Source organism: Nycticebus coucang, chromosome 19 (assembly GCF_027406575.1).
Source record: "Nycticebus coucang isolate mNycCou1 chromosome 19, mNycCou1.pri, whole genome shotgun sequence".
Lineage (NCBI taxonomy): Eukaryota > Metazoa > Chordata > Mammalia > Primates > Lorisidae > Nycticebus > Nycticebus coucang.
This window is the reverse complement of record NC_069798.1, coordinates 36,264,946-36,287,429: the sequence shown is the minus strand read 5'-3', so window position 1 is coordinate 36,287,429 and position 22,484 is coordinate 36,264,946. Positions and strand designations below refer to the sequence as shown.

Below are 22,484 nucleotides of genomic sequence, written 5' to 3'. Positions count from 1 at the left end.
CTCCTGAGTAGCTGGGACTAGACACCTGCCACAACTCCTGGCTGTTTTTTGATTGCAGTTGTCATTGTTGTTTAGCAGGCCTGGCTGGGCTCGAACCTGCCAGCTTTGGTGTATGTGGCCGGCACCTTACTCACTGAGCAACAGGTGCCAAGCCACAAACATTAAATTTCTTGTTAAACTTGGCAAGAGTGCGAGTCAAAGCAGGGACACTTTAGTACACCTTTATGGGGAAAATGTCAAGAAGAAAATGTCAGTATACAAATAGATTAAACATTTTTCTGATGGGAGAGAAAGTGTCACTGATGAAATGAGGTCAGTAGCAAGTAAAATTGATGAAAACATTCTAAAAATTAGTTGAGTTGTGTGACTCAATGGCTGACTGTGAGCAGCATAGCAGACCAAGTAAGCATGGACAAAGACACAGTTGTGAATATCTTGGCATGAGAAAGGTTGTGTGCAAAAAATAGTTCTGAAGGCGCTCACCCAGTATTGTCTGTGAGGGAGATGTTAGCACTGAACAAATTAACATCCTTCCTACTCATCTGATCTGGCCTGAAGGACTTTTTTTCTTTATCTGAAGATAAAGGAAATATTGAAAGGAAGGCATTTTGATGACATTTGGAACATTAAAGGTAATACTGTGGCAACTCTGGCCTTAGCAGGAAAAGAGTTAAAAAATTGCTTAGAAGGGTGGACTAGGAGCTGACATCAGTGCATAGCTTCCCAAGGGGTGTATTTTGAAGGTGACTGTAGTAGTACTCAGCAATGAGGTGCATGTATTGCTTTTTCTAGGACAAGTTCACGAACTTAATTGTCAGGTCTTGTTTTCTTTCACTTTAAAGCAAGATAAGCAAGCTTAGGGTGAATTTAGAGTACATGCTAAATTTCTTACTGTAGACATCGGAATTTTTTTTATATGAACGCATTATTGTATTCATTTTTATCTTACTTTAAAGTGAAAGAAAACAAGACTTGACAATTAAGTTCATGAACTTGTCCTAGAAAAAGAATTTGATCATAATAGCTAAGTCATGGAAAAAGCCCAAGTGCCCATCGATCCACGAATGGATTAATAAATTGTGGTATATGTATACCATGGAATACTATGCAGCCTTAAAGAAAGATGGAGACTTTACCTCTTTCATGTTTACATGGATGGAGCTGGAACATATTCTTCTTAGTAAAGTATCCCAAGAATGGAAGAAAAAATACCCAATGTACACAGCCCTACTATGAAACTAATTTGGGACTCTCACATGAAAGCTATAACCCAGCTACAACTTAACAATAGGGGGAAGTGGGAAAGGGGGGGGTGGGTAGAGGGAGGGGAATCGATGGGATCACACCTGTGGTGCATATTACAGGGGTATTTGCGAAACTTGGTAAATGTAGAATGTAAATGTTTTGGCACAGTAACTGAGATAACGCCGGAAAGGCTATGTTAACCACTGTGATAAAAATGTGTCAAATGGTTTATGAAGTGAGTGTATGATGCCCTATAATCATATCATTGTATACAGTTATGATTTAATAAAAAATAAAATAAAATAAAATAAAATAAAAATAAAAAAAGAAAAAGAATTTGATCAAATTCTTAATTTTGTTATTTTTAAGATTACCGCCAGTGTGATGAAGTGGGTATGTTGTCTACTGATCCATCTCTCCTTTTTTTCTGTAGTAATACTAACTGCTTGGAGGAGAAAAGAATGGCATGTGGAAAATAGTATGACATGGATTTTAGCTGCTTACTTAATTGCTTTACATCCCAGTGGAGACTTAAAGCTTGGCAATAGAGACATGCATTTCCTTGTGTAGAATTCTCTTTATTTTGAGGAATCTAAAATGTCCTATATGAACTGTATTAATTTACTTCTACTTTGAAAATTCTCTTTTTCCCTAGCATGTTTCGCCAAGGGATGCATGACTTGAAAGTCTGGCCCAATGTAGAAGCAGATGGATCAGAACCCACAAAAACTCCTGGCAGAACAAGCAGCACTCTCTCAGAAGATCAGATGAGCCGCCTTGCCAAGGTACAAAAGAGATGTTTGGAACAGGTGGAACGCTCTGAAGGATGCTTATCATAATATAGCATGATATTATGCATTCTGTCAGATTTTTTGAAATTGAAATTTAATTTTTCGTAACAGTTTTTTGAGATATAATTTACTTACTGTAAAATTCACCCTTGGAAAATGTACAGTCTAATAGTTTAGTAAATTCACAGAGTGGTGTATTTACACCACTATGTATATATATATATATATATATTTATTTATTTATTTATTTTATTTATTTATTTTTTTTTTGAAACAGAGCCTTAAGCTGTCACCCTTATAGAGTGCTGTGGCAGCACAGCTCACAGCAACCTCCAACTGTTGGGCTTAAGCGATTCTCTTGCCTCAGCCTCCCAAGTAGCTGGGATTACAGGCGCCCGCCACAACGCCTGGCTGTTTTTTTGTTGTAGTTGTCCTTGTTTCCGGGCTGGATTTGAACACGCCAGCTCTAGTGTATGTGGCTGGTGCCTTAGCTGCTTGAGCTACAGGCGCTGAGCCACCACTGTATATTTTTAGAATATTTTCATCACCCCTAAAAGAAACCATGTACCTATTAGCAGTTACTCCCCATTTCCTCCTCCATCCAGTACCTGGCAAATACGAACCTACTTTCTGTCTCTATGGATTTGCATGTTCTGGACTTTTCATATAAAATATTGCCTTTTATGTCTGAAAGTCAATCAGATTTGAAAACGTGAAGATGTTGGAGATGTTTTCAAGATGACCACCTACTTTTTCTGGTGATACAGCATTAAATATTCAAGTATTACTTGCTGGAGATTGTTATGTTTTTTGGAAGCAAATTTCCTCATATAATTAACTCGTCTAAATTTCTTTCACCCTCCTTTTTATAAGCAGACTGTTACTATTTTTTGTTTTTCACAATTGTTTTATCAACTGTTTTCACTTAAAAATACTCAATTTTGCTCGATTTTGTACTTAAAATGAACCACTGGCATTTATTTTATGAATCTCTTTCCATATAGCATTGAGTTAGATACTGTTTAAAGATGCTTTTACAGTTGTTTTGTAAAGAGAATTTGTTTTAATTCTTACATGTATTTTTCCTTTCCAATCTTATTAGTGTGAATGATGATGTCTGGAGAAAGTTTTGATGCCAAGCATTTAACAGCTTTTTGCTTTCACTTACATGTGGCGGAAATCTTAATTATAAAGAATAAGTGCTTGTGTTAGCTAGGTTTTGTGCTTCAGGTAGATTTTTTTTTTTTTTTTTTTTTTGAAACAGTCTTGCTCTGTTGCCCTAGGTGGAGTGCTATGGCATCATCATAGCTCACAGGAAGCTGAAACTTTTGGGCTTAAGTAATCCTCTTGCTTCAGCCTCTCGAGTAGCTGGGACTACAGGCAGCTGCCACAACACCTGCCTAATTTTTCTATTCTTAGTAAAGATGGGGTCTTGCTCTTGCTCAGGCTAGTCTCAAACTCCTGAGCTCAAGCAGTCCACCCACCTTGGCCTCCCAGATTCCTTAGATTATTGGTGTGAACCATCATGCCTGGCTACAAAATAATATTTTCCTTAAGTCCATCCTTTCGTTTTGTATTGCTCTTTTAAGGAAAAGTGCTGTTTTAGCTACTTAATAAGCATATTGACCAATATTCTCCATAATTAATAAATAAAATTTAATATTCAGTTTCCTATCTGGGATTTTGTTTTCATTCTTACATAGGACGTAGGAAGGCTCTCATTTGTCTACCCTGTCTTTAAGAGTTTACCTTTTTTTGGGCAGCGCCTGTGGCTCAGTGAGTAGGGCGCCGGCCCCATATGCCAAGGGTGGCGGGTTCAAACCCAGCCCCGGCCAAACCGCAACAAAAAAATAGCCAGGTGTTGTGGCGGGCGCCTGTAAGTCCCAGCTGCTCGGGAGGCTGAGGAAAGAGAATCGCGTAAGCCCAAGAGTTAGAGGTTGCTGTGAGCCGTGTGACGCCACGGCACTCTACCCGAGGGTGGTACATTGAGACTCTGTCTCTACAAAAAAAAAAAAAAAAAAAAGAGTTTACCGGGGCTAGGTTTGAACCCACCACCTCCAGCATATGGGACCGGCGCCCTACTCCTTGAGCCTCAGGTGCCGCCCAAGAGTTTATCTTTTTTAAACCTCTATTTATGACTTTTATGAATCTTGAATTGTTAATAGAATATTTATTGGAATCAGCTCATTAGTAGCCTGTGAGCTACTCTAATGTGAAAAAGCTTAAATCTCTACTGTGAGAGGAGTGTAGAATATATTGAAGAAGCAAGAGCTTTTAAATTGTCTTTTAAGAGCAGCACATTGTAGATGAAATCCTAAATTTGAGGGGGAAGGGGCAGAGTCAAGAGATATAAAGCTTTGTGGTTGTACAATTTATTCACTTTATTTCTCTATTAAATTATTTAGGCTTTTGTTCATGTTTCTGATTTTTTACCATAATTATTTTTGATAAAAAATTTTAAAAATAAGTTTTGCAACAACTATATTTTTTCAGAGATTAGTTCATATGGCATAATTATTGGATTTATTTGAATTGGACTTCTGGCTTTTTAATGTACCTGTTATGTTTATTATTTCTCATTTTAACCTTTAAAATTTTATAGTAGAGAAAAAAATGAGATTTGGTATTGATCGACATTTTTTTACAATTGAAATAGTAATTACCTCTTAATAGTTGTATGAGTTCATATTTATTCATTAAAATAGCCATGTACATTGCAACTCTAAAAATGATGACTAAGCATATACAAAGTAATGAGGTATTGGAAAGAAACTTTTTTTTGAGGCAGAGTCTCACTATGTTGCCCTCTGTAGAGTGCTATAGTGTCACAGCTCACAGCAACCTCAAACTCTTTTGGGCTCAAGCAATTCTCCTGCCTTAGCCTCCCAAGTCGCTGGGAGCCCGCCACAACACTTGGCTATTTTTTTTTTTTTTTTGGCTGTAGTTGTCATTGCTGTTTGGCAGCCCAGGCTGGGCTCGAACTCACCACCTCCGGTGTTATGTGGCTGGCACCCTAGCTGCTTGAGCTACAGGCGCTGAGCCATGGAAGGGAACTTTTTAATGTTTTTGTTAATTGGTAACAATAATTGTCAACAAATTCCTTGTAAAGGAGTGTGTCAAGAGGTTCCTACTTTTTCAAGAGATTGTTATTAAAATTTATATGCTGTCTGCATTGCTCAGAGTGGTTAACAATTTTCAGATGCATCCTTGTTGGTTTGTAAATCTTTAAAATAGGAATAAAAATAAATGAGAATAAGCATATGCAGTCCTAATTGTACGTGAAAATTAGAGCAGAGCTCTTTTACACACTCTTTTACCCCTAACAGAATTGTACTCTTAACCTTTGAAGTGTGAACTTCAGAACTTGCTATGCTGTGATAGCTTGCTTTAGTGTTAACTTATGTTCCCCAAAGACTAAATAGAAACCATTACAATCAGTAGTTAGACTTTTTTGTTTTTTGCAGTTTTTGGCCGGAGCTGGGTTTGAACCCGCCACCTCCGGCACATGGGGTCGGCACCCCACTTCGTTGAGCCACAGGCGCCACCCCAGTAGTTACATTTTTTAAGGGGAAAAATACATCCTGTTTGTAGCATTGTTAAGAATTGCTCTCTCTTTAAAGGAAGCTTTTTAAAATTTCTTGGTGCTTTGGGCTAATGCTGTGTTCCATCCTCGATGCACCATTTGGTTCTGCTATTTGAGGTTTCAGAACTGTTATAAACCTGCTGCTATTGAGGAAAAATGTATTTTAAAACTAATGACCTAGGTTTACAAAACTGGAAGCTTTACACTGGGAAGTACTTTATAGTGGGAAGAATATTGTATAAGTATCTTGGAGAAAATAATTTTGAGCCTGTAAAATCAGAAGTTCACAATAGATGATTTCTGAGGTCTTGTGCAACTCTTTATCTTCTGTGATTCTAAAAGTACTGGCATAGCGAGTAATTGGGATTATTTATCTACCTGTATTTTATAGTTTTCACTTTAGTAGAGGTTCAAGTTGTGGTTATCAGGTTGCAATTGTGAATGTGTTGCATTCATGCCATTTCATTTCTTCTACAATGCCTGTACCTAGAGTAAAGCATTACATATACAGAGCTTGCCTAAAGCAAATATCAGGCTGTGCTCTTAGATTTTATTGTTAGACTAGTAACTTCTTAAGTGAGACAGACTTTCTGATAAACAGCTCTTTTCTCACTTAAAGCATGATTTATGTGCCTTGCCTTTTACCAGAAAGAGTATACTTTAATTGTTGAGAAGAAAGTTAGCTTAAGAGTAAGAAGTTGTACTTAAATTTTAATTAATAGCAAAGCATGGTTACTATGTATTATATTCACAAGCCTAAACAAATATTAATTGCATGGCAACAGTTTTCAAACTGCCATGTAAGAAAGTTGATTGAGTTGTAGGACTGCTTCAATCTTGATTGCCTAGGTGTAGTAGACAAAAAGATTGTGAAATGAAGATTAACTATTTGAACTGTGAAAAAATAGTGTTATATAATTGTTAAGCAGAGAACCTTAACTCCAAGTTGGCTTAATACTCTTATTCTGATTTATAGCTCAACTGTGAAAACTGAATTCTAAGTACAATTTAAATATCTGAAGTTTAAACACCTACCATGTTTGACAGTTTTAAGTCAAATCCTTTCAGAATGAACTTTGGTGAAATTATCCTCTCTAATGATTTTACATCATTTTGTGAACATGACTAGTTTTCCTTTGAGGAATAATGAGTATGAGAAAAGAAAATAAAACTGCTTTGCTCAGTTCAGGTTTCATTTTTTATAATGTGGATTTCTTAGACTTCTAGTAAGAAACAGGAAGAATGAAATGTATTAAAATACACAGTTTCTTACCCCACATCTTCTCTTTCCCATCTCCAAATTTCTCTAATTAGGAACTATCTTTTTTTTTTTGGCTAGGGCCGGGTTTGAACCCACCACCTCCGGCATACGGGCTGGTGCCCTACTCCTTGAGCCACAGGTGCCGCCCAGAAGTATCTTTCTATTTGAATTGATTTGTGAAAATCGTGAGACCAAACTTCTGAGGTATTGATTAAAGTTATATTGTCTAAGATCCAGCCCCCCCCCTTTTTTTTTTAAATTAAATCATAGCTGTCTACGTTAATGCAGTCATGGGGTACAATGTGCTGGTTTTAATAATACAATTTGAAACGTTTTCATCAAACTGGTTACCATAGCCTTCACGGCATTTTCTTAGTTACTGCGTTAAGACATTTATATTCTACACCTAGTAAATTTCACATGTACCCTTATAAGATGCACTGTAGGTGTGTTCCCACCAATTACTCTCCCTCCACCCATCCGCTCACCTCCCCTCCCTCTCCCTTTTCCCCTTCTTTTTGGGCTATAATTGGGTTATAGCTTTCAGAAGAAAGCTATAAATTGGTTTCATAGTAAGACTGAGTACATCTGAAAAGCTTCTACACAGCCAAGAACACACTAAGTAAAGCAAGCAGACAGCCCTCAGAATGGGAGAAGATATTTGCAGGTTATGTCTCCGACAAAGGTTTAATAACCAGAATCCACAGAGAACTCAAACGTATTAGCAAGAAAACAACAAGTGATCCCATCGCAGGCTGGGCAAGGGACTTGAAGAGAAACTTCTCTGAAGAAGACAGGCGCACGGCCTACAGACACATGAAAAAAATGCTCATCATCCTTAATCATGAGAGAAATGCAAATCAAAGCTACTTTGAGGTATCATCTAACTCCAGTAAGATTAGCCCACATCACAAAATCCCCAAACCAGAGATGTGTGGAAGTGGAGAAAAGGGAACACTTCTACACTGCTGGTGAGAATGCAAACTAACACGTTCCTTTTGGAAAGGTGTTTGGAGAACGGTTAGAGATCTAAAACTAGACCTGCCATTTGATCCTATGTGACTTACGGGCCTTCCTTGGGCAAATTTGCCCATTCTTCCCATCTGTTCTGTCTTTTAGCTAGGAGTTCTGTGACTAGAATACCCGTGCACCTGGGGTTTTGGATGTGCCTACCCAACTTTTGTGTTTGGTTTATATTTGAATCCATGTCTTTAGACATGAAAGGTTAGTGTGAAAGCATGCTTCTCTGCTGTCTCCATTTCATTTTAGCTGCTCTGCTTGATGCCTTTGGAATGTGCTTTAGTTTCTGTCAATTTGATTAAGAAGAGGCAAAGAGAAAGTAATGACTAGTTGAAAAATTCTTTGTGGTCTGTGTGACGCAGATAGATTTGGGAATGTTGAGTAGACAGGGTGTAGAGTGATGGTGTGGCAAAGTGTGGTGGTGTTTCAGATTGAACCTCAGAGTTCAGAGTGCCTGTGTGGGTTTGCTGTGGGTTCAGGCACCAAACCTTAGATTTATTGCAATAGGAATGGATTTTTTAGTTTGTCTAAGAATAGTTTCTTGAAATTAGCATCTTGCTAAGCATTTCTAAGAGTTAGAGCTGTGTTGTCTCTACAGATAGCCACAAGTTACATTTACGTTTAGGTCAGTTTGGGGCTGGGCTCATGCCTGTAATTCCAACACTTTGGGAAGCCAAAGCAGGAGGACTGAAGCCAAGGTCAGGAGTTTGAACCCAGTCTGAGCAAGAGTGAGACTTATCTCTACAATCAATCAATCAGTCAATCAATAAAATAGATAATTAGTCAGGCATGGTGGCGTATGCCCAGTCTCTGCTGCTTGGGAAGATGAGCTAGGAGCATCACTTGAGCCTGGAAATTGGAGGTGTAACTGTGTGAACTGTGTGAGCTGTGATCATGCCATTGTACTCCATTCTGGGCAACAGAGTGAGACCCTGCCTCAAAAAATAAATACATACATACATAAAAATAAATTTAAGTCAATTAAAATTTGATAAAATTAAAAATTGAGGTTATGGCTCTATCACCATAACCACATTTTAAGTACTTAAAAGCCCAGTGTAGCTAGAGGCTGTGTATTGGACAGTGCAGATGTGGAACATTTTCATTATTGCCAAAAGTTGTCCAGGATACTGCTGATCAGAGTGCCAATTTTCTAATTTGTAATGGTTCAGTGCATCTTTCTGGAAACCATACCAGTTAAGTTTGTTATCCAGGACACCATTTTGTAAGAGAGTTTAGAAATTAAATTAGTCTTCATGAGATTGTTAATATTTTTTAGTGAGCTAGTGAAGCAGGTAGAAAGTTTTATGAGCTATTTCTCTCAGTTTTGACAAATTGAAAAAGATTGTGTCTCTTTATAGTTTCAGTATTATTCCAATGTTCTGGTTATGCTACATCTTTTGAATAAATATTGACAAATTATAATTAAAATAATCCTTTAAAATTGAGATTGATTAAGATAGCTCTAGTCACACATTTAGTTTTGTAAGGTGGAATTGAAGTATTTCCTTTAAATTATTTTGTAGTACTATTTGACCCACTGAAGTATTTGTCCTTGAAAGAAAATGTTTTGTATCGGTTGATTGCATTGAATAGATATTTGTCTTTAGGTATTGCTTAGCAGATCTTCCTGAGATTTTAGCTTTCTGTATGTGAGCAAGTGCTCTTACCCCCACCAAATTCACTTGGCATGTCAAAGACATGCTTTCAAATGTGGAAGATCAAAAAAATATATTACTAAGTTCCTGATGTCACTATTAGTGCCATTATGACTAACATTAACTATATTTATTATCATTTTGCCTGTATAAAGTGCTTTAATATCAATGACACTTTTAGTATAGATTGCAAGCTGAAATGCAGAGGGGTTAAGATCATGGCTTTGGAGACCATTTTTCATTCAGATTCCAGTTGTGCCTCTAGGTTTGCTATAATCTTAGACTAGCTATAGACTAGCTATTTAACCTTTACTAAGTCATGAAATTTTCATCTGTAAAATAGAAATGGTAGTTTTATCTACTTTGGGGCATTATTATAAAGATGGAATATTAGTGATAAAATGTTTATTTGTCCAGCAGATACTGAGTACTACTATATATTAGCTGTCATTAATTTACTTGCTTTTATTTGATTCTGATAAGGGTAGGATTAGGACTTAATATAACCTTTCTTGTTTTTAAACTTATTAAAAGATGGAAATTTAGAGAAGTTAAGTGGTTTATTTGGAGTCTCATGTTTGGTAAATTGACAAGCCAGGTTCTTGTGTAAATCTCTTAACAAAGCTAAGTATCAGAGACATCTGTTTAAGATTTAAGGATTGAGAAGAACTTCTTTGCATGAAGAATATATCGTTCTTATTCAGAAAATTAAAATTGCGAAACACATGTATGTGCTATGAATGGAGTTACGAATGATAGTTGTGGCTTCGTTTGTTAAGAATACATTCATTAAAACAACTAAAAAGCCTAGTCAATCTTAAGATTTCTTTTCACTATAGTGAATATAACTTTAAAAGAGAAAGGCTTAAGAAAAAGGAAACGTGGGGGGCGGCGCCTGTGGCTCAGTCGGTAAGGCGCCGGCCCCATATACCGGGGGTGGTGGGTTCAAACCGGGCCCCGGCCGACCTGCAACAAAAAAATAGCCGGGCGTTGTGGCGGGCGCCTGTAGTCCCAGCTACTCGGGAGGCTGAGGCAGGAGAATCGCTTAAGCCCAGGAGGTGGAGGTTGCTGTGAGCTGTGTGATGCCATGGCACTCTGTCTTTACAAAAAAAAAAGGAAACGTGAAGGTGAAAAAGGTGTATGTTGTTCAAGGAAACTACTAATAGCATAGGAACTTCTGGGTACAAACACATGTGAGAACCCCATGGTAAGTATATAAAAGACAAAACTAACACTAACACATAGATAACAATATAATATTGTGGAAACATTTTAGAGTTGTGGAGAGGAAGTGGCTGATACTTGTGTAATCGTGAAAAATGATGCAGCTAGAAAGTCAGTAGTGATGGTAATGATAAAGTGATGGTTAGTAATGAAGTCTCAATTATTCAGTTCAAGCTTTGTCAAAATATTGATTTGATCACTGGATCATTTTTCAAAAGGTTGAGGAGAAAAAGACTATCCTTTTCTAGGCTAATTATAACAACTATGAAAGAACTGTTTGATGACAGGAACTAATAGGAACTTTGGAAAAAACTAAAGATGTCGCATTATACTTTGGATTGCAATTATAGTCAAGAAGAGGAATAGCAAACCAAGTTAGAGATAAGTCATTTCATACCAGGTTTGGAGAAGGGAAAGACTTTCCATTGATTTGAGACTCTAAAAGGTGAGATGGCCTTCCACCCCACAAACCAGTGATTTTTAAGGGGGTGATTTGGCCTGGACATAAGGCTGTGGTTACAAGTGCCTAAAATTTAGAAGGAAAAAATCCCTAAGGATAAGAGAATAATTTTTATATTTTTCCTTTTGTTTTGAATGGATTAAAGCACAAAGAAAAAGGAGATCTTTGGTAGACAATCCAATTGATTTTGTTGAGGTTTGTGGGCTTTATCAAACAAAGTGCTCTTCAATCTAGGGGAGTTAGCCTGATAATTTAGTTAAGTGGTAATTGAAGCTCAAGATTGGTGAGAAGAGGTAGTAAGAAGGCACTCATTGACTAGATTTATTCAGTTTTCTTAGTCCCGGCAAGTTAAATGCCAGAGTTTTAAAGTTATGTATGTATTTTGGGCGGCGCCTGTGGCTCAAGGAGTAGGGCGCCCGTCCCATATGCTGGAGGTGGTGGGTTCAAACCCAGCCCTGGCCAAAAAAAACAAAAGTTATGTATGTATTTAAATTTTTATTTTTATTATAGAACAGTTCAAACAGAAAAGTACACAGAAGTATGTGATACTTATCCATATTCATGATCAGTATTAAACATATATTAACATTTTGTATTTTGTCTTATTTTACATTTTAAAAAAAAGATTAAAAACAAAGATTTCCTTCATTCTTTCCTTTTGTAATTCTTTTAAATTTAATTAATGCTTTTTTTTTTTTTAGTATTACAATTGTTACTATTTTTTTATTTCAGGTTAGTTTAAGGGTACAAAGAATTAGGTTACAATGTTTGCATTTGTTAGGTATTGTCCCTGCTGTAGTTGTGTCCTGCCCCCAGGAGGTGTGCCATATACCTTTAGTCACAGCCATATACCTGTGAATCTGAGGCAGGAGGATTGCTTGAATCCAGGAGTTCAAGTCCAGTCTTGGCAACATAATGAGACACCCTCTCTCTTAAAAAAAAAAAAAAGAAAAGAAAAAAGTTTACATAGCAGCTCTAAGGCTGCTATCTCTACAAGGGTCTGATTGCAGTTTTGGCCCTTGATTAGTGTCTGAGAACAGGGTTTCTGAAACAAGTCCTCACTGATACGTGTGTTTTACTATGTCTAGATTGTGTAATGTGATTTATGCTGAACCTGGTTTCTTTCTGGGAGTCTAGAATTTTGGTAGGTCTGAGGCAGAGAATGCCTGTGTTACCAACCCCCAATAAAATCCTGAAACACTAAGTCCAAAATGGGCTTTCTAGGGCCACATTTTTTCTGTTAAGAGAAATAGACATACTTGTATGTATCTCTTCCAAGACAAGGAGGGGTGAACATAGAAAATCTGTGTATGTATTTCTTCTGACCCCCATCTACATCGTTTTCCTTTGTTGACCTGTCCAAATGTATATCCTTACTGTATCACCATCATAAATCTTAGCTGTTGGCTATAACTGCCTCTGAGTCCTGTGAGCCCACTTGGTATATCACTGAACCTGTGTGTTATCTTGGAAGGGAGTCTCTGCAACAATAATGCAGTGGATTTACATTAATTTTCTGTGTTAAACTGTTCTTCCATTCTTGGAATAAGTCCTGTTTGGTCATGGTTTTTTTTTTTAATCGCTTAATATAGTTTGCCAGTTTCCTCTGAAATTTATAAGTCAAAATTGCCTATAATCTCCCTTGTTTTCACTTTCCTTTCTACCTTTGATATTATGGTCAATGATTTTAGCAGGTTTTGTAGAACCAGTTTATAAAACCACCTGACTTTCCAAAGGGGAAATTCTTCTGTACTCAATACTAAGGCTTACTTACTGCTAGAGTAATAATAACATCTTATCCTTTCCTTTGTGTTTTGGTTTATGTTGTATGTCTTTATTTTATTTTGAAATACTTATTTTATTTCTAATGTTTGGTTAGCTCAATTTCTGGTGGATGTATTCCTGTTGTTAGACTACTAACTTTAGATTTTATTGGATTGTTATTTTAGATTATAAATTTAACTTTTGCAAAGTTTACCTTCTAGATTTTTATACTATTTTTACTGTTACTTTGCATTTTTATCTGTTGTGGAAGCATTTTCAGATTTTTTTAGTTTTCTGAATTTCTGAAACTAATCAAACCAAATGTTATTTGCTTATCTGCAATTGATGTTAGAGGTACTTATGGAAAGAGAAAAGAGAGATTGAAAAGCTAAGATCAGATGTTTTGGGTTTTAGGATTGTGTTTCAAGAAGTGATTTTTGTTGTAAGTTGGACATCACTTCTTGTTACAAATCCTTGAATAGGTTATCAAATTGATGGTTTATGTGGATTTTTAAATCTATACCCAGGTAATGTTGTTTTGCAGTTATAGCTTAGAAAAATAGCAAACAGTGTAGCACCTTATGTATGTAGTTAGTCTTAGAGAAATAGAAATAGTATCCAGGGAAGTGTTTTTAAAAATGAAGTAATTACTTTCTACTTTCCGCTTTTAAGATTAACAGAACTATCAAAATTGTTGGAAGATTTTCATAATCATGGGATACACTATAACTGGGGAGAAAAGTGGCAGTCAAGACCCTTGAGTTACAGCTCTCACTTACAGTGGATTATTGAATAAATGATTATTTCTGTATTTTGGATATTTTTCATTGTTAAAATGTGGCCATTTTAGCATTATATCTGCTAATTATAAGAATTATAATAATTCTGTCATTATCGATACCATATTTTTAGCTATTCTGAATAGGAAAATTAACCTCAGAGAGTTTTTGTTTTTTTATGGTAGGTTACAGCAAGTTAAGCATACTTTCCTTGGATTATGAACAAATTTCTGCCTTGAAGAAGTTATATTAAAAAATGTTTATGAATAAATTGGTATGCTGGATAAATTAATAGAATAAATTATTTAGAAGGATCTAATAATGATCTTTTCCCCTTATTATAATTATGTAATTTAATATTTTTATAGTATAACACTAAGTTCCTAAAATTACTTTCTATTGATTCTGTACGTTTGGACATTCTTGGGAAGTTGGTATTCTTTGTAAGAAATATCTGTGCTTAGTTAAGACTTCACTTGGTTAAGCACCTCACATAAAGATTACCAACTTTTGCTGCTGTACAAATGAAAACATAGAATCCTGGCTCAGCGCCTGTAGCACAGTGGTTACAGTGCCAGCCACATACAACCAGACTGGCAGGTTTGAACCCAGCTCAGGCCAGCTAAACAATAATGACAATTGCAACAAAAAATAGCCAGGCGTTGTGGCAAGTGCCTGTAGTCTCAGCTAACTGGGAGGCTGAGGCAAGAGAATTACTTAAGCCCAAGAGTTTGAGGTTGCTGTGAGCTGTGACGCTACGACACTCTACCAAGGGTGACTCTGTCTCAAAAGAAAGAAAGAAAGAAAGATAACATAGAATCCTGGCTGTAGAATTTAGGTTGCATGGAAGAGTCTCATTTTTTTTTTTTTTTTTTTTTTGAGATAGAGCCTCAAGCTGTCACCCTGGGTAGAGTGCTGTGCCATCACAGCTCACAGCAACCTCCAGCTCCTGGGCTCAAGTGATTCTCCTGCCTCCGCCTCCCAAGTAGCTGGGACTACAGGCGCCCGCCACAACGCCGCTTATTTTTTGGTTGCAGCCGTCATTGTTTGGCTAGCCGGGCTAGATTCGAACCCACCAGCTCGGGTGTATGTGGCTGGTGCCTTAGCCGCTTGAGCCACAGGGCTGAGCCAAGAGTCTCATATTTTCTTTCTTAAATGTTTTATAAATGATGATAATGAAATTATGATGATAACCACTGCAAGGTATTTAAGATATTTAAGGCTATCAGACTTGTTCTCTTGTACCGTTGACATCACGAAATATAGCTCTTAGCTACAGGTTTTTGTATGAATGTGTTATATAACTTTATAAACAGTTTATTTGATTTGATTCTATTTTGCCCTTTTGTGTTATAACAGAAGGTCTTGGATATAGCTTGTAAATTTATTCATAATGCTTCATGATAGCATCTTTTTATTAGTCACTTAGGTTTGTTTACTGTTACCTAAGATTATGAAAACTTTCAGATTTGTCTTGGAACCAATGGTTGCAAGTAAACTAAATTAGTTTTTTCCAGTGTACGATTGAGCCCTAAAAGAATATTGATTTATGTTCTGCTCTATAAATCTATTGTCTGTCTTTTCAGCTATAGTTCCTGACAGAAAAATAGAACGTAGCATGCTTTTAAGACTAGATTTATCTTTGAGAAGTTTAACTAAATGAAACTTTTATGAGACAAATATTACCCTTCCTAAATCTACATGTATATTCAGGAAGGGTAATCTACAGGTAAGATCTACATGTAAAGTTTGAGAGTAAAACTGAAAATTTGTTGCCAAGACTTCATTAATCAGGAAGATAAAAGAAATTCCAATAGTTGCTAAGAATTAAATACACAGGCATACTGTACATATTCTCTAACACACATGCATACACTCATAATTCCATTTTAAATTCCAGTAGTTTAAATGAATTCTTATGTACAAGTACGTTTTGTCTGAAGTCATAAATTACTGAATATAAATAAACGTATTTAGGATTCTTATTGTCTTAACATTTTTTGAAGAATTATACTTTTAATAATAGAAATTTATGAGAGAGCCATGTTAGCAGACCAATAATGATATTTTGTCCAAGAACTTATTCGTTTAGTTCAATTCTGTTGAAGGCTCAGAGAGGCATTTGGGTTCAAAGAGTAAATGATGGCCTTTAACTTGAGGGAGTTTATTTAGAGGAGCAGGGTATGAGGTCATTGAAGAAGTGCAGTCTTGTCATGCTGGAAAAAATATTCCTATGTATGTTAGTATCAGACATTTTGATAGGCCAGTATGGCTACAGATGTTTCAAGAGAGCTATTTTGAACATTTATTTAGGTTTTGTGAATGTTTTCTTCACTCAGTGACAGAGCAGATTTGTTTTATTTATTTATTTATTTATTTTTGTAGAGACAGAGTCTCACTGTACCGCCCTCGGGTAGAGTGCTGTGGCGTCACATGGCTCACAGCAACCTCTTAACTCTTGGGCTTACGCGATTCTCTTGCCTCAGCCTCCTGAGCAGCTGGGACTACAGGCGCCCGCCACAACGCCCGGCTATTTTTTGGTTGCAGTTTGGCCGGGGCTGGGTTTGAAGCCGCCACCCTCGGCATATGGGGCTGGCGCCCTACTCACTGAGCCACAGGCGCCGCCCTGTTTTATTTATTTTTTAAGTGGCGGAGAAAAGTTGAAAAAAATATAGCTTTGTCAATTGTTTTTGCCTTAGATTTCCCTAAGAACACATGTGTGTCTGGCTCAAGCATCATATTGTCTAGCTGTTTTTTTGGGGTGGGGAAGGGCTTTTTTTGGAAAGTCCCTTTATCTTATAACTCTCTCTTCTTAAAGTTTCTTGAGTAAGATTTAGTATCCAAGTCTGTAAATTTCCAGTTACAATATTAAGCATGTATTGAAAAATGGTAACATTGCCTGATTTATGTCGGTCTTTAGTTTTAGTTGGATCTAGTTGAAAGCCCGTTGAAAGAAAAAGAACAATCATGTTAATACTTTATTCTCATTTAAGATGGTCAAGTTAGTTTAAATTGATTATCTAGGCTTTATTCTTTGAGTTTTTATTAAGATGTAAAATCACTTTATTTAGTGTTATCTCTATAAATGCTAATCTTTAGTGCTTTTTCTTGATGAAATTTCTCCACAATTAAGTATTTTTGAAATAAGTTTACCTTTTTTCTTTCTCTTTATTTTTTTGAGATAGAGCCTCAAGCTGTCTCCCTGGGTAGAGTGCCATGGCATCACAGCTTACAGCAACCTCCAACTCCTGGGCTTAAGCGATTCTCTTGCCTCAGCCTCCCAAGTAGCTAGGACTACAGGTGCCTGAAACAATGCCCAGCTACTTTTTAGTTATAGTTGTCATTGCTGTTTGGCAGGCCGGGCTGGGTTTGAACCCTCCAGCTCTGGTGTATGAGGCTGGCGCTTGAGCTACAGGCGCCGAGCCAAGTTTACCTTTTAAATAACTTTTTTTTTTTTTTATCATTAAGATAATACTCATCTTCTATAGTGGTAGAATATTGTTAAAACACAAAGAAGACTATGAAAATTACCTTTACCCTACTACTCAGAGAACTATCATTAATATTTTAGTTACTATTTTCAGTAAATATACATGTATAAATAAATATGTTGTATAAGAATGTGCATGCCTTTTATTTCTAAATTGGAATCATATGTTTAATTGAATTCTGCTGTTCTATTTAATAGTGTCCCTACATTGTTCCCGATCATTTAAGATACTTGTATAACATTGTTTGTAAAGATTGGCAGGTTTTACATAGTGTGGATATGCCATAATTCATTTCAGTACTCCTCTATTTTTTTTAATTTTTGTTCTAACTTGTGGTTCTCTGTTTTTTCTTCTATAGTTTGATATTAAAAATGCTTGCAATCTTTTGCTGTGATAAGCCCATTATTAACTTTAAATTTCCTATCAATTTGAAATGAAAAGGGAATATGTAAATGCTTAAAATCAGGATCGAAGTTTAGGGAGTATCTTCAAATGCTTTTATTTCATCAATTAATATTTTGTCTTATGTACTTATTTTTGTTTTCCTAATTAGATATTAACTTCCTTAAAAATTGTACCATCTCTTAATAAAACTAGCCTACTTTTATAGTATCTGTGAACGTGAGCCATGTATCTGGTATTGTTTAATAAGTGTACATTGATTGATGTCTGAGGGCAGGAGGGGTGTGAGATAAAAACTTATCTGGTACAATGTACATTATTCTGGTGAAGGGCACACTAAAAGCTCTTACTTCAGCACTGTATAATACATCCATGTAATAAGAACACTTATACTGATATTTTGAAATAAAAATTATTTTTTAAAAAAGATGAAGTAGGTACATGAATATGGAAGAAACTAGCCAAGGCAAAATTTCTAAAGCAGAAATCATTTTCTCTCTCTTTTTCTTTTGAATCAGTGAGTGTCTGCATTCTTTTTGTCCTTTTCTCTTGTGTACTTCCCACAGATTCTTAGAAAGACTTGAAAGAAAGTCTTTCTAGAAAGACTCACATTGTTTTTCAGTCCTCCTTTCTCTTTCAGTTACAAGAATCTAGATCAGGATGAACTACAAGAAAGCTGATCCCAGTGTAGCATCTTATGTATGTATAGATCTTCTCTCTTTCCACTCTGAACAAAACTTGAGTTATTTAGGAAATAGTTATTGAGGGCTGCAGTCCTGGTCTCTCTAATGAGATCCATTAAATTTACTGATATGTTGAAAATCAGGTGATTTCCTTTCCCTGGAATGTTTCATCCTGTATGTTTGGTTGATTCCTTATCCTTCAAGTCTGCTTAAATGTTGCCTAAGAGAACTTAGGACTTCCCCCCCACCCCCACCCTCCCATCCCTGCGTGAACTATTACTTTCCTATCACAGTTTCAATTTATAGTTGCACTTTAAGTCTTTACTATATGAATGACTCACTTCTTTCTACCTTGAAGTTCTATGAAGACAGAGAACTTCTTTTATTCAACATTCTATGCTTATATTGAGGGTAGAGAACATAATGGAAGTTTGTTACTCATAGCAGCAATCAAGTAACACGTATTTATGTTCAAAGTGTGTAAATACTAGGACAAAATTGAGTGAGAGCAGGAGTCATTTTTTCCTTCCAGATGTCTTTTGAGTGTTGCTCCCTTCTACCCCCTGATCTTGTTCCCTAAGACTCTAAAGCTGTAGGGCAGAATTCCAAAATAATCAAGGACTGTTTTTTATCCTGTCACCCTTCCACAAAGAAAGGCTTTTAATAAGTGTAAGTAGGCTCGGCGCCTGTGGCTCAAGTGGCTAAGGCGCCAGCCACATACACTTGAGCTGGCGGGTTTGAATCCAGCCCTGGCCCGCCAAACAACAATGACGGCTGCAACCAAAAAATAGCCAGGTGATGTGGCGGGTACCTGTAGTCCCAGCTACTTGGAAGGCGGAGGCAGGAGAATCTCTTGAGCCCATGAGTTGGAGGTTGCTGTGAGCTGTGATGCCATGACACTCTACCCAGGGCAACAGCTTGAGGGGCTGTCTCAAAAAAAAAAAAAAAAGTATAAGTAGTCATTGAATGGTAAGTGTTAGGTTCCGTCAACCATTCATAGCCATAGCACCTAGTAAATTTACAGTCTAGTAAGTGAAATCAGAGTAAGGAGCAATGAACCGTGAGTTGTGATCATGGACATCTGTTTCCGAGGATCATGTCTGCTTTGACATTACTTTTCCTTGCTGTTCTTAGTCTGTACATAGTACAGCTACTTTTAGCTCTGCCTTTGTTACTTTTATTAAACAACTATTCATCTCAGAGATTGTGGAGCACAGAATTTTGTTATTCCATTAAGTCTGATAATGCATATCTAGCATTCTAGGCATGTTGTTATTTGGTTCTTGGAGACCCTCTTATTTAAATATCTTTTTTAAACCCCTTACTGTTTAATTCTTGCAGAAGTTAAGTTAGAGCTTACTTATGCCATTTTTGTGACAGTGAGGTTTTCTTCCAAACTCTATGTGACTTTTTTTTTTTTTTTTGAGGCAGAGTCTCACTTTGTTGCCCTCAGTAGAGTGCTGTGACATCACAGCTCACAGCAACCTCCAGCTCTTGGGCTTAGGTGATTCTCTTGCCTCAGCCTCCCAAGTAGCTGTGATTATAGGCGCCCACCACAACACCTGGCTATTTTTTTTTTGTGGTTGTTGTTGCAGTTTGGCCGGGGCCGGGTTTGAACCTGCCACCCTTGGTATATGGGGCCGGTGCCCTACTCACTGAGCCACAGGCACTGCCCTCTGTGTGACTTTTATAAATTCTGTAGAAACCTATTTTCCTTAAAAGGAGAGAATGTCACTTTTTAACTGATTTTTTTGGATCTATCTCCTTTCTGGAATGGGCATCCTAGTGAGGATTATTTCTTCATAAGCAATGGGAACAGAACTACTATTACCCTGCTGCTTAACAGAATACAGATTTTCTTTTTGGAAAGATGTAGGTTACTAAATATTTCAGACCCAGAATGAAATAAAAATTGTTATTCCTTATCAAGGTATATAGATTTTCCTCATTTTTTTGATTATAGTATCTCATAGCATGTGTGTAACTTAGCAAATGATGGACATTCATATTCCCCCATGTCTAATTTTTTTGTATTGCAGAAATAATGGTGCACAAATGTGAATATGTTGAACATAATTTACCCTTGTCCTCCATAGTGGCTTTACCAATTTTAGTACTGCCAGACTGACCATACCTTCTTTGGTGGTTCTTCATAAGATTGAGAAAGGTCGTATTTGGTATTCTAAGCATACCCTGTGTGGGAAGTAATAAATATTAGCATCAAACATAATTCTGAGGCCTGTGGAAATGGTTTAGAACACTTCTAATTATTGTGGATAATTTAGGAAGTAGAAGAAAAGGCCCTCTATGTTTGCCCACGTCTAAACTTAAATTTACTATTTCTAGTTCTCTCCTCCTAGGAACTTAGTGGAGGTTCAGCTGTTGTACCATAAATATGAAACAAATGTTCCATAAGTGATGAAAATTACTTGAACTTCAATCTCTTAGTAATAGTGTATCAGTAGAGAGAGTATATAGTGAAGACTTGCGGTAGGAGCATGGGGTTTAGAATTATACAGTCCTGGGCAGCGCCTGTGGCTCAGTGAGCAGGGTGCTGGCCCCATATACCTAGGGTGGTGGGTTCAAACCCAGCCCCGGCCAAACTGCAACAAAAAAATAGCCGGGCGTTGTGGCGGGCGCCTGTAGTCCCAGCTACTCGGGAGGCTGAGGCAGGAGAATAGCCTAAGCCCAGGAGTTGGAGGTTGCTGTGAGCTGTGTGACGCCACAGCACTCTACCGAGGGCAATAAAGTGAAACTCTGTCTCTACAAAAAAAAAAAAAAAAAAAGAATTATACAGTCCTAGGGTTGAAATCCTAACTGTATCACTTCATAGAAGTAGTTGGTAATCATCTACAAACGGGGCTCAAAAACTGCCTATTTAATAGTGTGGTTAAAAAGTGCCAGAATTTGGATATGTTAAAAATACGGTTAGTTTTCCCCCTATTATTTTAGAAGTATGTAAGCTCTTTTTACTAATTTTTATGGTTATTTTATTCATACAAGCAAAAGAGGGAATATTACCTTTTATATTTTTACTTATTTTAAAAACCAGTTTGGAACATGTTGCAAAGTGAGAATATAAGCCCTTAATGACTACACGAAATAATACCACCTGTCATATTTTGCATCCATTATATTATAGGAGTTTTGGAAGTTAGAATAAAAGTTAATAATTTATTGATGTGTGTTCAAAAACGACAGAATTTAAAAATGGAATGGTAGGGTTAGAACTCAGGTCTTGTGGCTCCTAGTCTAGCATTCTTTGCTTTAGCAACATCTGATCTGTACTTTGCCATGTAAAATGTGCTCCCATGTATAATGCCCACCCACGTTTTTGGTCAAACTTTCAGGAAAAATGACCCTCAAGAAAGTGGACAGTTCTCATACGGAAGAGAGACACATCTGGGGCAGCTAATGCTCCTCTGCTAAATGTGCAGATCGCACCACCCTCCTGCAGTTGCTGGCTCTAAGAAGGCTACCCCTTCCCTTCCTCCTGGGAGCCTTCCCACCCCACCATGTCATGGGCCATGGCCTTACATGTGGCCAATGGGGCAGGAGCTTCTGAAGTTGCTCAGCCCACTGCTGTATTTGGGGCCTGCTTTGGGCTTCCAACTCCATGCAGCCAGGCCTCTGGCCTTCAGCTCTCGCCCTGAGGCAGCCATGGCCTGCCTTGCCAGCTCTGCCTTGCCCTCTCCCCAATCTTGGTGCTCAGTGGAGCTTCTCAGGGTCACTCCTATTAGAACCTGGATCCTCTCTGACTAGGACTCTGTGTACCTGGTGGCCCAGGCAAGAAGGTGCCAACAGCCCCAGGAGGCCCACTGGGTTCCCCTGTTCCTAATGATACCGGAATTTCATCTTCAGTAGGTTCTTGGTCTTGGTGATTCGGAGAATGAATCCTGGTAAGACAGGATTTATTTACAGAAAAAAAGAATACAAAAACACCAAAGCTCCTGGCAGAGAGAACCCAGGTTGGGGAAAAGCTCTCTGGCTCCCTCTTTCTGTCTCTCTCCGGGCTCTCTGCTCAGGGGTATATATAGTTGCTTGGGGTTATTTAGCCAGTTTACCCGGTGTGGGTCCTCTATTCAGCCTGAATTCAGTTGTTACATTTAGTGTCTTGAGGCCA

General features: G+C 37.3%; 1 protein-coding gene across 5 annotated transcripts in view; it reads left to right on the top strand.

Moving 5' to 3' along the window:
* Nucleotides 1–22,484, top strand: part of LOC128571599 (phosphatidylinositol 3-kinase catalytic subunit type 3) — a 189,703-nt gene that overhangs the window by 20,677 nt on the left and 146,542 nt on the right. For 4 of the 5 annotated variants that reach the window (XR_008375934.1, XM_053571132.1, XM_053571131.1 and 1 more), the window contains one exon: nucleotides 1,901–2,030. Coding sequence is in view for 3 of the 5 variants with exons in the window: in XM_053571132.1 (XP_053427107.1) it covers nucleotides 1,901–2,030 (130 nt within the window). In the remaining 2 variants the exon portion in view is untranslated. Of the gene's footprint in view, nucleotides 1–1,900; nucleotides 2,031–6,961; nucleotides 7,085–22,484 lie in introns of those variants that run through there. The other variant, XM_053571135.1, reaches the window with a different exon arrangement.